The sequence below is a fragment of the Agelaius phoeniceus genome, chromosome 11 (assembly GCF_051311805.1).
Source record: "Agelaius phoeniceus isolate bAgePho1 chromosome 11, bAgePho1.hap1, whole genome shotgun sequence".
NCBI classification, from domain to species: Eukaryota; Metazoa; Chordata; class Aves; order Passeriformes; family Icteridae; genus Agelaius; species Agelaius phoeniceus.
Genome location: NC_135275.1, coordinates 14,679,577 through 14,694,820, shown reverse-complemented (window position 1 = coordinate 14,694,820; position 15,244 = coordinate 14,679,577). Strand labels below are relative to the sequence as shown.

General features: G+C 35.3%; 1 protein-coding gene across 11 annotated transcripts in view; it reads left to right on the top strand.

The window, feature by feature from the left end:
• The window catches only part of CFAP20DC (CFAP20 domain containing), an 87,894-nt gene that overhangs the window by 27,163 nt on the left and 45,487 nt on the right, over nucleotides 1-15,244 (top strand). For 9 of the 11 annotated variants that reach the window (XR_013183869.1, XR_013183868.1, XM_077184581.1 and 6 more), the window contains 5 exons: nucleotides 58-147; nucleotides 614-707; nucleotides 2,632-2,704; nucleotides 11,543-11,657; nucleotides 13,437-13,593. Coding sequence is in view for 9 of the 11 variants with exons in the window: in XM_077184581.1 (XP_077040696.1) it covers nucleotides 58-147; nucleotides 614-707; nucleotides 2,632-2,704; nucleotides 11,543-11,657; nucleotides 13,437-13,593 (529 nt within the window). In the remaining 2 variants the exon portion in view is untranslated. The remainder of the gene's footprint in view (nucleotides 1-57; nucleotides 148-613; nucleotides 708-2,631; nucleotides 2,705-11,542; nucleotides 11,658-13,436; nucleotides 13,594-15,244) is intronic. The other 2 variants (XM_077184584.1, XM_077184589.1) reach the window with 2 other exon arrangements.

The following is a 15,244-nucleotide window of genomic DNA, read 5'->3' as shown; positions in this document are numbered from 1 at the left end:
ACAATTTAGTGCTGAGCATTTGACTAGATGATGTATCCTTAAACCATTTTATCATAGGGGGGCCGGTTTGTTGAAATATTCAGTGCTCAAGGCAAGAACCCAGGAGCAAAATGGAAGATTTTTGGCAACCCGTCAGCTATATCAAAAGTAAGTTTTTAAAGAAATCTATAAAACCTAGAGTATAAACCAGAAAAATGTGAATGAAGCTTAAAATTAGAAGGTAATGAGGGCTTTGACCTGACAGTGGAGTTGTCACTTGCAGTTCTATCATTTTGGCAGACTAAATGACTACTTAAATTACTTCTGTATGCCTGCTTGCAGACTGAGTTGGTCACAGTGCAATTTTACAGTTTAAATATTTAGAAAGTAATTTTGGCACTCTGGTAACCAGTGAATTGAGCTTTGCTCACTGAATCGTGAATCCTGTTTGTCAGCAATATTTGTTCATAAAACACACAAATAAAGGACATATTTGTGTGGATTATATTTTTGCCATCAGATGTGATCCAGTCATACTTGCAGTGCCATCTGTATTTTTTGATGTTACTAGCATGGTTGGTTGACAGGAGGAGAATTCTATCAGGATGCTTATGTTTGTTGTTCCTTTCTGTAGGAATACGACAAAGAACTAAAAGGCTTTGTTTTTGTACTTGAAGGAAACAGTCTAATCAACAAAATGAAGCTACCAAAGGAAACCAAACAAACTTGTGAGTATCAAAGAATTCAATGTCTGTGATGCTGTTCTGATTATTACTTCACTCTTATATTGGAATGCTAAACATTATTCTCCCTTAGTTCAGACATAATTCAGCATGGAAAAGTTTTTTAACTTTTTAGCAGGTCAATTACAAATAAGTAAATCTTACAGAAATGCCATATTAGAGTAAGTGCTGTAGGGAAGGTCTAACATGTCCTGGTGCTGCCAAGGTCACTTTCTACCTGATCCTGCTACAGACCAATGTCTGATAAATAACCTCTGATTCCATTCAGCACTTAATAAAGTCAGTAATTCTACTGGCATTAATGAATGGAAACTAGATTCTTGTCCCCTTTCTTATTTTACTTTTTAAAGAATTTTTGGTTTTGTATCAAATAAGTGCTAGCAGTACAAGAAATTTATACCCAAATTTCCTCTGTGTTTATGTAAAGAGTGTTTAAGGGTACTGTGGAATGTTTTCCCAGGATGTCTGTTGAACCACAATAATCCAGAATCCAAGCAGTCTGAAATACACTTCTGCAATACAGAAGTCATCATATGCCTTAAACTCCATGATAGGGTGCTGTACTTTGTAAGGCTTGTAGGAGTGACTTGAGGTGGCTTAGAATTAACTGCTTGCTTTTGAAGAAAAATTGAGATGGTGATTTTAAACAAATGGTATGGGAATCTTCCAGTGTACTTCTAATATAAGACATAATTTTTTTCCAAAAACCACACACAAAAAAAAAAAAAAGAATACATTTTTTGGGCTGATGACTCTGTAAGGCCTTTAAGTTTAGTCTGATTTTCATAAAAGAAATTGGCTGTTATCTTCATTAAAATTAATATTAATGCAATGTATATTTTGGAAAAAGCAAACTAATTTATTTTCAATGGTCTAATAAACTAATATAGCAAACAGTAAACAATTAAAAGAAAAACAGTTGCTAACTGTTGATAAATATTAAAATGAGAATTAAGAATTTATTGTGTGGGTAATCATTGCTAAAAATAGTTTGGTTTTAAATTTACTTTAGCTAATGCTGCAATACTGCAGTCAGGTTTCCATCTGTTACCATTCTGTTTCCTTCTGTCTTGGTCTCTTCCTCTCTTGAGGTGTATGTACCTCAAGTATTTCATTAATCAAGTATATGGTCTCCCAGTTGCACTGGAACTTTGTATACTCTTCCAAAAGAAAAGCTACTATGTATGCAAATCTAATTTGAAGTTTTAACTTGTCATTTGGCCCTCAAAAGAAGAAAGTTCTGATGTGTCATTCTTTAGAGGAGGAGCCAGTGTTGCTGTTCAGGCTTGTGAAGTCCATGAAAAGCATCCTGTGTTGTCCCTGATGGAATATCTAAGAAAACAACATATGGTTCAATTCAGACAGCTTTGTACTGTTTTCCCTTGATAGGAAGCCACCTGAATCTTTTTGTTTGCTCCCTCAGTCAAAATCTGTTGTTATTATTCTAAAAATCAGAAGCCTCCACTGAGAGGCATTGTCATGATCTGAATTGCATTCTTACCCAAGAGTTTTGTTGAAGTTGCTTAGCAAGGTGTAAATTGTCACCAACATGAGTGCAAGTTTAACGCCACTATAAGATAATCTTGATAGGACAGTATTACTTCATTTTAAAATTCTTATGGGATATTTGTTGTCTTCATGCTCTTGGAGCACAAAAATTGTAAGCTAAAAAAAAAAGGTTCCTTTTGCTTTCATGAGAATTCCACCAAAGCCACAGATGGACTTTTAAAACAATACTTTTATTGCAGTTTGAATTGGATTTCTTCAGGTTTTTCTCGTGTTCATATGTTATGTGAACCTTGGGAAATAGTGTTGTAGGAGCATAGCATATGGTACAAAATCGAAATGCTGGATAGTGAAATGTGCATCTGCATGCACACAGCTTTTTTTTTTTTTTTCCTGTTTCTAGTGGGACTGGTGCAGCAATATCTGACACTTCAGATTTTTGTGCCATTGGGAAAAGACTTCGCCACTGAGTTACTGTAAGATGCATAAAATTTCTTTGAATACTTAAAGTGAATTCTTGATTGAGGTCATTAATTGTGGTGGCATATTTTGCATTAAAGCATGGTGACTTGTCAAGTCAATAAAAAGTAATTAAGCTAATGAGATCATTATTTCTTAGATGTTTTAAATACTGACATTCCTTTGAAGACAGAACAAACTCCAAAAAATCCTGAATGAAGATTATGAAAAATCCGAAGAAATGGAGCACAGATTTGTCAAACATATGAAAATACTGGTGCATGAGGACTGCCTGAAAATTCATGAGACTTATTCATTAATCATAAGAGAGGGCCCTTTGGTTCAGGGCAAAAAGAAATACATATTCTAATAACTGGAGGAGAATAACACAACCAAACAAAAAGCTAGAAAAACAAATGGAGTACTCAATTGGTATAATTTGTTCCACACTGTGAAGAAAGAGAGATACAGCAGAAACAGACATTTTATTGGTTAGGTGTGAAATCATTTAATAGAGTTTTAAACTTGGGCAGTTGTCAGGCTTTGGACAACATTTCTCCCTTAGTGACACCATCTGTTTATACTATATATAAACAGCACAACTCACTCAGCTTTATAGCCCATAGAATATCTGAGATTGGACTAAGAAAATAAATATAAACCCATTAGAAGCCCTGCAAGCAAAGTTGGTTTGAATGATATCAATTAAATTAGCAATTAAATTGTGTAAAGTGAAAGAAGGATTTTATTTTTGTTTGACTTTCTGTAAGTTTGTATTTAAAGGGACAAAACAAACAGGATATGTCATGCAACAGAGGCCAAACACCAAGTACCAACTCAAAACCAAGATTTGTTTCTCATGTTCATTGTGTAGGCAGGGGCAGAGATTTAATGACCGGTGCAGGAATTCAGATTTTTTTGTAGAGTCATCTTCAGTTTGATTCTTCTGGGTATTTGCCACCTTCTTAACAAGAACCTCTTTTCTACTTCTACTAATTTCATTTTTCTCATTGCTTTCTTTTTTTGATAAAAACGTTTTCTATCACCTCTCCCACTCTTATTTACCTTTTCTCTTTCCAGCTTATATTTAGACTTTACATGTTTTTAATATTTTCTTTCTACTTCCTGTTCTCATCTTTACTGTGTCCCTCTTATAAAAGCAAATATATGTTCCTATTATATTCTTAGCTACTTTTATAGATTTAAATACATGTATATTGTATTTGCTATAGATATATTTTATGTAACATATACTATATTGCTATATAATGCATATAATATAAACCATATTAACTATTTTCTCTGGAGCTCCAGTTACTTTGAATGAAGGTGTTTATGTCTTAAAAGTACAATATCAGTTGTTCCCCACTGAGTGCAGCTGTATTAAAAAGTTAATAAAAGTTCTTTAAAAATAGTTTTAATACTGAGTTTTGTATTTGAAATCAACTGTAACTTACTTGTACCCATAAAGTTCTTCAATACTTGCTGAACAGACAATGCATTATTTTATCCTAGCAGATTTAAGATAATCCAGTAAATAATAAATACAAGTCCTTCTTGCCATGTGACTGCTGTTCAGTTCCCTTCTTTCCAGATGTTTTGAAAGAAATCTCTTGCTTGTTTGCAGAGTGTTGATGGTGTTGTTGCTTTCTGAAGTTTAATGTTCAAAGGTGGTTTCTTACATAACCTGACTACTTAGTGCTGAATCTTTGAGCAGCTTCAAGTGAAAATTGATAGCATGCCAAGCTATGAAATTTACTTTATGTAAAAATCACTGACAAGTTTTGTAATAGCTGGGCATGAAGCTTTATGTTGCATTTCTTGCTCTCCCATTCTGCAGAGAGATGGAAATAGGAATTTAGTTTGAGCCTCATCTTCTTTTGCATTCTGTTCAGTAATTGATTTGGTCAGCAAACAAGAATTTCTTCAAGACCATCCATCACTGCTGGCATCAGCAGAGCTAAACTTTCTAACTTGCTGCTGTCACCAGTCATTCGAGATTCCTGCCATAAATACTGAAATGTGCAAACCATATATTAGCTGGTTTATCTTTTCTTCAGAAGAAATCTTAATAGAATTTTAGATACTTTTTAATGTGGCATGATTAGATGAATACCACCACATTAACAGTCAATGTATTGATCTGTGTAAAAATGTGTAAAATAGATTGTGGATGAAAAATTTGATGAAGCATAATAAAATCACAACTAAGGTAGAGAGCATGTAATTTATGCAGCTTCTTTGGAGCAAATAATAGCTAAGCTATTAGTAATGCTGAACATAGCTGTCTGCTGCAAATGCAGTAGCCACTTGTTAAATCTTCAGTGTTAGGAATTTTGCTACTTTTCTGAAAAAGCAAAGGTAACTCAATGTTTGAAAAAATATTTGCATGTAAAAGAAAACAGCATCTGGCTTGTGTTGTCATTTTTGCTTTAATTCCCAATACATGGACATGTGGGTGTTAGTACTTCTGCTTGGCATTTTGACAAGCACTCAAACATTTATTCTTAAAGAACTGTAATGCCAGTCATGGTCACACTTTGTTTCTGATATGGTTTTTCTTAGTGTTTGGTATCACATGAAATTAGCACATCTTGTAATGAAAAGTTTTACAGCAAATTTTGCTGTAAAAAGAGCAGACTGGTCTACTCTAAGAACAAGGATGAGATGCTCAATTCCTGGTGATGTACTGAAACATTTTGTGGTCTTGTATGAGTCCCTGTGTATTGTTCAATCTTTTTTTCCCCAGTTCAGGCATGGTTCTTGCTCATCCATTGCTGCAGCTCTGAAGTCACACTGCCTCTCTCACTGATGGCCAATTCATGCTGCTTCAAACTTGTTTAAATCTTGGCATGGTAAACAGCTGTAAAACAAATGTGGCACAACTTGTACCTGGGGAAGTCTGAGTTGTGTTAAGAGCTCCCCTCAGCTGTGCCATGAAACCCTGCAGAGCAAACATGCCCATTGTCAGGGGGAGCTGCTGCTGCCCCCAAGCCCAGACGTGTGCTCGGTGTTAATGTGCTGTGGGGCTCTGCTGTGCTGCCCCTTCCTAGAATCACTCAGGACCTTATGGACCATCTTTCCAGCCAGAATGTGCTGAGGATTCACATGATTGCTCATTCACTCTAATGGTACCTATGTCTCCTAATTTCTTAATTCTTCCTGGTGTTCCAACCTCAGCCTTTCAACCTTTGCTCAGCTGGTAAAGCACTTACCAACAGGTTGGCTCAGTTGCTATCCCACTGTTCATAGTCAAACTGGCTTTGTTTGCCACTAGCCTTAGCCAGCTCCAGAAGGCATCAGCTCTTGTTATATTCTGAATTAATGCAAACTCTTTAAGAGTTTCAAACTCTGGAACATACCTGATAAGTTTTCTGTTGAAGCTAGTTATGTATGAAGGAATCTGTAGGGAAAAAGGGGTTAAAATCTCTTCATTCCTGAAGTAGTTGTGCTTGCTGATAAGAAATCTTATTGCAAGGCCTGTGAACAGAACAGTGGAATATATATTTTGGTACCATATTTCCTGTTTTCAAACATTTGTTTCTATAAATATAAGCTTATTACTTTGAGATTTTTAATAACCACAACATAATAGGTTTTACAAGCATAGCTAATTTATTCATAGATACCATAACAGTTTGAATTTATGTGAATTAGATGCTATCATAATAAGTCATCATTTTAGCTATGCTGACAGAGATATCATAAATTATTCATGTTAACCTAAACACCCAGCATGTTTTCAGATACAGAACAATATGAATCTTGGTTAGTCTTGTATAACTTAGACCAACCTCTTAAAATTCAAAGCAGGACATAGATGCTAATTCTATCATGTACATCTGAAATTATTGGAAGATTTTAGATAGAGAATGAAGGTAAACTTTATTGAATAGATTTAGCTGAGAGATTATTTGAAATTCTGGTATTTAGTAGCATGAGACATGTTCCTTGATTTTTGGTGAAGCAGGAGTGAAATACATAAATATTCTTAGAAGTGTTAGGGTATGTTGAATTTCCTAATTTACAAAGGAGATTTTAACTCATATATTTGAAAGTTAAAAAATTTTAATAACTCTCCCAGTCATCACATCTTCTAGAACTTTAGATGGAAGCACTAATAAGTACTAAAGCACTAATTATTTGTATTTTGGTTGGGAGAGGTCAGGATTCACCATTTCTTCATAACTGCTCATATTTTGAAAGATTTTCATTCTAACAACCAGATTTGATGATTCTTGTTTTGTGCCTGCCACTTGCGTTACTCCTTCTTTATGGACACTGGTTAAGGGCACTTTGTGGTGTTTTTTTCTTAATGCTCTCCAGAAAAAAACACTATCAACAGGAAATTCCAGTATACAGTACAACTTGTTCTCTAGGTCTGGGTGACATAGTAGTCTACCAGATCCCTTATTTTATAGAGATTTGATGATTTTCAATGTAACTACTTCTGTTTTTATGGGGGCAGGATACGTTGTTCTGGATTGCAGATCATCAGGCAGCCACTTCAGTAACGTGGTATCTCCTACCAGACCAATTTACAAATAGCACATAAAATGAAATGTGTGTGAAGTACAGTGTGCCTCTGAATAAGGAAATTTGAGAATCTGAAAGCATGGCAAATCAGCTGACAATTGGTATTACTTTGTTTTTTGTCTTTAAAGTGGAGGTGATGATGATAATGATGTAACCATGTAATGTTTAGGAAGCACATGCCTTTATGGAGAAAATGGCACTACAGTTGTTAAGTACTAATGTACTAATAGTGAAGCATTAGCAGAGAATTCTCTCTGGATTTTGAACAGGATACAAAGAGATTTCTGTTAGTTATAAATTGCATGGGAGCTTAGCAACATCGATGAAATACCTGCTTTCATGTTTGGTAAACTTCCAGGTTACATCATTTATACAGAGAAGAACACTTTCATTTGAAGACCAAGTGATCCTGACAAATGAAGCATCCCTTCAATAGTTCAGTATTGTTTTTTCCTAAGTTCATTTTTGGCCTTGAATTGAACATTAACAAATGGTTATAAATTATTATCCATTTATCCATACAGAAGCAAAGTGAATAGGCAATCTGAGCAGATGAGTCTATCTGTGCTCTTGGGTAGTTGCTACCATTCACTGGCAATCTCACTATAGTTACCATTGTGAGCAAAATAGTCAATCAAATTTGAAGATGTAAAATAAAATTGAAAATTGAATTGGAAGGTAATTTTACTTTCAAATGGCTTGCAAATGTAGATGTTAAGTGTGAAATGAATGCAGTTAATGACCATAGCTGGAAGAGTTGTGCACCTGCTGATCACAGGAATATTATTATAAATGAGGTTGATTTTCTTGTTGACCACCTCATTTTTCTCAACATGGTCTCATTACTTTTCTATTACATCTGACCCTTAGATATAAATACTCAAGCACAGACATAATAAAAATACATTAACTCCCATATAGATTTTTTTTAAATTCATCTTTGAAAATCAAGATGTGTGCTGCAGATGCTTCTTGCTATTGTAGGTTTAACATAAGTTCTACTCTTGGATAGCAGGAAAAAAAGTTGTGTCCCACCAAAAGTACTCTGGACTCATTTTGTAACTGAGAGATCTGGTGTTCTAGCTCCCATTGTCTGAATTATTTCAGAAAAGAGTTTCTCCAGACCCTTTCTTTATTTTTATTTTCCAATAAGCAATGTAATTGAAAAGTCTGAAAGTTACACTAACTCTTAAATAATTATCTTCCTTCTCCTGGGAAATAAATTATTTTATATAATTTTAGGGCCATTTTCTTTTTTTTAATTTACCCGTTTGAATATTTCATCTACTTCTGCCTGTGGAATATATAAGTATTTTTATTATTTTAAATGTATTTATAAAAATAAATTACACTTCTTTAGGAGTGATTATATCTGAGCATCTCAGGTTTGCCCCTTCCTTATGGCACATCTATTGCCTAAAAAGTCTTCCTTTAGACTTATATGACAGAGTCTGATATTAATGTATGTCTTTTGATCTAAACAAATGTATTCAGTGTTACATTCTGGAATGTAACTGAGTTGTAAATTTACCAGTGGCCCTTCCATAACCAAAGTTCTTATTTTTTTTTCATGAGGGAGAGAGATAAACCTATTCGTATAGAAAATAAATAATAAAATTTAAGCATATTGAACTAATAGTATAGAATGAACTTAGGTTTTATTGCCAGTTGTTTGGAAATATGCATGACTTAATTCTAGGCTCTACTGCTCTGTTATAGCCTCATTTAAAGCACCATTCTCTGTTGAGAATTATGCAGTTTGAGGTTTAGCAGGGATGGTATTTTTGTTTCTCAGTACTCAGGTTATTGCAGCTGCCTGGTTTCTCAGCACAATTGCTCAGCTCTAAATGCAACCAGGAAATCCAGGGAGCCTCAAGCAACCATTGCTCCACTGCTTTGGACTGCTTTGTTGGACTGAATTTTGGCACTTCTGAACATCCAAGATTTAGAGTGAAGAGTTTCTGGAAACTAGATTCATAGGTTTTTCACCAAAGGCTGTATGGGAAGTAAAGTGATGGCTGGAATTATGCCTTAATCAGAAGCTTAGCCATGTGGCCCATTTGTTGGTGATCTTCATGGAGTTATTTCACATCTTGCTTAAACTTCTTCAAAAGTAAGATCAAGCCCAGGTACCAGCACTGTAAGGCACGTGGAGGTGTTCTGATGAAATCACTTTTCAAGGACTTGGTATAATTTGTCCATTCATAAAAATATGTGCAGCTGGTTCTGGAATCTCTCATCTCAAACAATAGCAATAGTGAGGATATAATAGGGTTTTTTTGGCACAGTAGTGGAGTTTCTGTTTGTCAAGTGCATGTGATTTATAAAAGGAACTGCCAGTCTTTAAAAATGAAACAGATAATGAGTCTTCCACTTTGTTTTCATTTGCCCACCCATGTTATGAGGATTAATAGATTAAAGGTCAGGTTATCTGCAAGGGAGAGGAAAGAATCAGCAAGTTCTACAAAGCTGGTGAACAGTTTGCTTTGGATGATGGTTCTTAATGACTATGGGGGAACAGGAAGGTGCTTCTGTATTTTTACTGCCTGTACTGGTAGAACCTTTTGATATTTACATACTTGCAGTATATTTTGTACTGTCCTTGCTTAAACTCTCAAACTGGCAAAAATAACTAAAGAAATAATTAAAGTATGTAATTTGCCCCAGAGTTAAGCTGACCTAAGGAAACCTATGAATGTTTTGTTATTCTGCAAGTTTATAATTTCATTATTTAAGCTACGGGTAGTCCTTAGCTAATGAAAAAGTGTTTTCAATAATAAATAAAAAAATCTACAGGACAATGATTATGAGTAATTACTTTTAGCAACACTAAGTAGTGACAAAAAAAAGTTGTTTTTTTTAAGTGTTTGTCATCTCAGAGGGGCTGCTAATTACAGAGAAATACCCATCTGTTAGAAATAGGCTTGTTCAAAATAATAGGTAAATTAATCATTGTTTCCCCATAGATTAAGCATATTCTCCCAGATTGCAGCCTTTAAAGTATTATCTGTGCTCTGGAGTGTTAAGGGAGGAGTGTTGGGGACTGTCAAGGTTGTGCTGATGCTGTGGTTTCACCCCAGGAAGCAGCTGAGCCACAGTGGCCCCTCTCCCTCCTGGGGAAGAGAATGCACAAGGGTAAAAGTGCAAAACCTTGTGCCCTGAGATAAAGACTTTTTAATGGGAGGAGCAAAAGCTGCACATGGAACCAGAATCTAAACAAGGCATTAGCTCCTTCCCATGGGCCTGCAGATGTTCAGCCATCTCCAGGAGCTCAGGGCCTCATGCTGTGAAATGGCTGCATGGGAGAACAAGGTAGCTCTGGGCTTCTCCCATTCCTTCTCCTTCCCCACAGTTCTTTCTGCTGATCATGGCTCAGTGTTGTCTGAAACATCCCCTGGGTCAGGAGGCATCTCCTGTCCTGACTGCCCCCTCCCAGCTCTGCAAACATCCCCAGCCTCCTGCCTGGTGAGATGAGGTGAGGAGCAGAAAAGGCTTTGGCTCTGTGTAAGCAGTGCCCAGCAGCAATGAAAACATCCCAGGGTTACCAACACTGCTTCCAGCAAAGCATAGAACTCTCCAAGCTGCCCTCAAGAAATTTAACTGGGTCCCAGCCAAAACCAGTACAGCTGCTAACAAGCCTTCAAGGAAATAGAACATTAAAATTACCCTCTTTATCAGTTTAAAAGAAACCTTTTTTTTTTTTTTTTTGTGACCATGGCTGTAGTCTAAATTTATTAGAAATGTTGAAATTCAGTGTCCTTGGTATCATTGTGAGATGACCTGAATAGTGAGCAATAAACTTCTGCATTATAATTCACCTTTGAAGATAAGTCCTTGTGAAGTAAAACAGATAGACAATGTATTGTGTTTACCTTTAAGCTGAAAAAAATCTATATGCAGTGACAGAGGCACTTTTAGGAAAAGAAAGCAAATAATGTTTTTCTAGTTAGCGGGCCCCAAGATAAGACAAGCTTAAGGGGCCAAATACTTGTGATTATTAAAGGCTACTGGGTTCTTAGTTCATACAAATTGAATTCTTTCATACTCTGGAGGGCTATGGAAATCTAGCAAAGAGTGTAGACTGTTGAAATGAAATTAGCATGTAAAGTGATTTTATATATGCTGGGATATAGCCACAAAGTTTGAATTGGAGAAAGAAATCTCATTACTCATCTTGTAAAAGAGTTTTTTAATTCCATATTTGTTGTCACTGACATAAAGGTTCTGCACATGAACAGGATTTTTGTGATTTCCCAAAGATACTGGAATATTGAATTGACAAAGATCTGTTCCGTTCTCTCCTGACTTTTCTTTTATAGGATAACTGATTTTGACAATATTAAAAGAAGATTATATTTGTCAACAGTCCACAAGGAGTTGTCTGTAACCCCTCTGCATGCCAAAATTCCTCTGTTTATGATCAAGCGCAAAATAGTAGGTACCTTGGGAATGTCACCTGGACTGAGGTTGAAAATCTGAAATATTTTGTGTATATTATGAATTTCTTTAAATTACTGCTTGTTTAGAACTCAGCTCCTACTGATTGAAGATACTTGTGTGTGTCCCCTTTACCAGATGGCTGCAGAACCACTTAGTGCTGCACCTCTTCCATCCTTCTTCTTATATTAGGAATTCATTCTCATTTTACAAAATTACTGCTGTTTGTGATGTTTCTTCACCTCTCCTGTTGATCCAGCCTCTATAAAATTCTCTGTGTCCCTGACATGTCCCTTCTCCTGTAGTGACCTTTGGTGGCATTCACTGGAGGGAGACTGCAGCTGATGGCTGCTTTCACATTCCTCAGGTTCTTCCAAATATAGAACAATCTCTGTGTCAAACTGATGAGAACAAAACAAAAAACATTTTTTTCTCCTCGTTCCCCTCTCCCAGCCACAATATATGGTAATGGCTGACAGGATACAAAGCCTGATGGTTACTGTATAACCATGTAAGGATTGGAGTCTCATATACTGCTTTCAAAAATAAACCTGATACGAGAATAGTTAGATTTCAAATATTTTAAAATGTATATTTGCGTGAAGAGAAGTAGATAAAGTATACTAAGGCTAGACATGAGAGAGAATATTTTACAAAAAACCCTCTGAATTTATAACTTTTTTTGAGATAGGTTAAGTGAAAGCAACTGTGGTAACTTAAAATTGAGAAGTTTTCTGCTTTGTGGGAAGAAGTAGTTGGACTTTTTTAAAATGAATATGTATCAGATCATACCACTGAAGTTGCTGTTAATTCAAAATCTAATGAAATTAAATTATTTTTCTTCAGTGTAATTTCAGTTAGTTGGTGTCAGACTAGTGCAGGTATTTCAGGATTAACGTGTGCATTAATGTACACCAAGTTAAATACAAGCAGAAGATGAACTTCAGTTATGAATTTTAATTTAGATTATAAAGCATGAATCAGATATGTCTAGATGGTCTGATCATTTATAATGACAAAATATTTTAATAACATTAATGCTTGACCAACCTTAAAGAGTAGATCTATATTCCTTAGTGTATCTGAATACATATCTGTCTCCCTTAAATGCTTCTCTGCCTTTTTATCATTGCTTTTGCTTAAAGGAGGGAGCATTCTGCTTTCAGTGGTTAGATAGATCCTTTACATGGCTCTGATAGTTCAACTTACTGTATACACAAGCTGATTGTTATTATCTGCATGAGGGGTTGTGAATCAGGATATGTAATAAGTTCTTTGTTCCATCAGCAGAACAGAGTTTGCATTTTCACATGCTAGATTTCGGTATTGTATTCCTACAAATTATTCTATGTTTCAATCTCATCACTAGAAGTATCAGTTATAATTAAATACTGAATTTTTCACTCCATTGCTTGATGTCTTCAAAATAAGTATTACTTTCCTTCCAAAATTTCAGATTTAAGACCTGTACAGTAATGTATGCATCTTAATTTTTTTCTCAAAAATATTTGCTATTTGTCAATTATAATATTTCTACCTTGACTTTATAAGGAAATTAGGCAATGTACAATCATTAATTTTTTGCTTTTCCCTTAAAATTTCAACCATTGATCAGCTAAATTTTACACATGAGTAATCATATAAAATGTATTACAGTTCTGCAAATTAAATGAAAATTGCTGCATTTCTACTCAAGGCCATCTGGTTTATTTGTATAGAAGGTGTGTTAGCCTCAGCTCATGGATTTTACTAAAGAGTATTGTTTCTCTTTTCTAGTGGTGCAATATGTGTATTGACTTGGTAACGTTTACCTATGAAATATTCAGAGGAGCTCTCTTCCAGTCCTTGGATGGAATTACTATTTCAGCCAACTGTAAGCTAAGAAAGGTCTTCACTTTAAAATTCAAGCCTCCAGTTACAGCTGAGGAAGATGGTGTGTTTTAAATTAATGTCTAGTTTTAATCATAACTGTTCATGTTATAAAATCAAAAGTTTCTTATTCATCAGATTGGCAATTTGAAGGATTACATGATTTCATAAAAATTAAAGTGGTAGTTCAGCACATTAAGTCTGCTAGTGTTGGACTTAGGGCAACTAATTAAATATGTGTGTACTCCTGTGTTTTAAACACTGAATTCCTTAGAAGTATTTTATTGAAAAAATTCCGGCAAGATTTATCAAGTAGAGAGCTTGTTTTAATGAGGGTGTCTTATGCTGATAGAAATCTGATTTTGGCCAAGAACAGAGTATCTGAGAGGAAAGAGAAGTACTGAAAACAGCAGCATTTGCTGTTTGCTTTCTTAATTTTGGATGTTAGCAGCTGACGAAAGATTTCTTTCTGAAATAATGGAGACAAAATTGTAACAAAACATTATATGAAACAAAGCTATGAAACTATAATAAACACCTCAGATCATGTCCAGTTATCCTAATGTGGCCTTGCTTATTGGGAAAGTAATGTTGGTGGTGAGCTGAAAAATAACAGGGTTTTTTTGACCAGATATTGGTCAGGTTTACCAGTCTCCAGACTCGCATCATAATCCTGAATCATCATTTTCCAAGGAGAGAACTTTATTCCTCACTGGTATTTGCAGTAATACAGGAGAAATTTCAAAAGCACAGCTGGCACTTTCTTATTTTAAAGGCACCCCTAGGAATAACTCAGCTTCTATTTCATTCAAATTTTCATTTTGTGGCTTTTAAGGAACATACCTGAAAAACGTTTCTGATTTCAGAAGGAGGGGTAGTTAACAGTATTTTAAGTGTAGCAAAATGTATCTTCTATTTGGCAACAGTCAACCAATAGGGGAGAGTAGGCAAACCTTGTGATTACTGATTTTTTGTTGGTAAGACTGGAAAAAATATTAATTAAAAATTTCTACAGAGAGAATATGGTAAATTCTCAGCAGGAAACTGCAGTTCAAGCTCTCACTGGCATTCATTTAATTTAATTCCATTGGTGCATTGTTTTTTCCCTTCCATTCTAAACAGCTTCTGAAATGTGCTTAAATATTCTAAATGAGTTCCAAAATTCTAAAATGCAGCTAACATAATGAGTCAACAGCTTTAATAAACTGTAAGCATACTAAAATATTACACTTTTAATTACTTCATTATCAATTCTATGATTATTACACAGCTGGTGGGCATTAGTACATTCTGCATGCTTTTGAATTTCCTTATCTAGGCAAGAATATAGAAATAGAATATAGAATATAGAAATAGAATATAGAATATAGGAATAGAATCAGAATCATGGAATTGTTTAGGTTGGAAAACCTTTTAAGGTATTTTGAGTCCAGCTATTAAGCCAGCACTGCCAAGGCCACCACTAAAGCCATGTCCCTAAGATCCCCACCCACATGGCTTTTAAATACCTCCAGGAATGGTGACTCCACCACCCTGGGCAGTCTGTTCCAGGACTTGACAACCCTTTTGATGAAGAAAGTGTTTCTATTATCCAATCTAAACATCTTCTGGCACAACTTGGGGCTCTTTCCTCTTGCTGCTTGTTGCCTGGGAGAAGACACCAGCACCTACCTCTCTACAAGGTCTCCCTTCAGCCTCCTTTTCTCCAGGCTGAG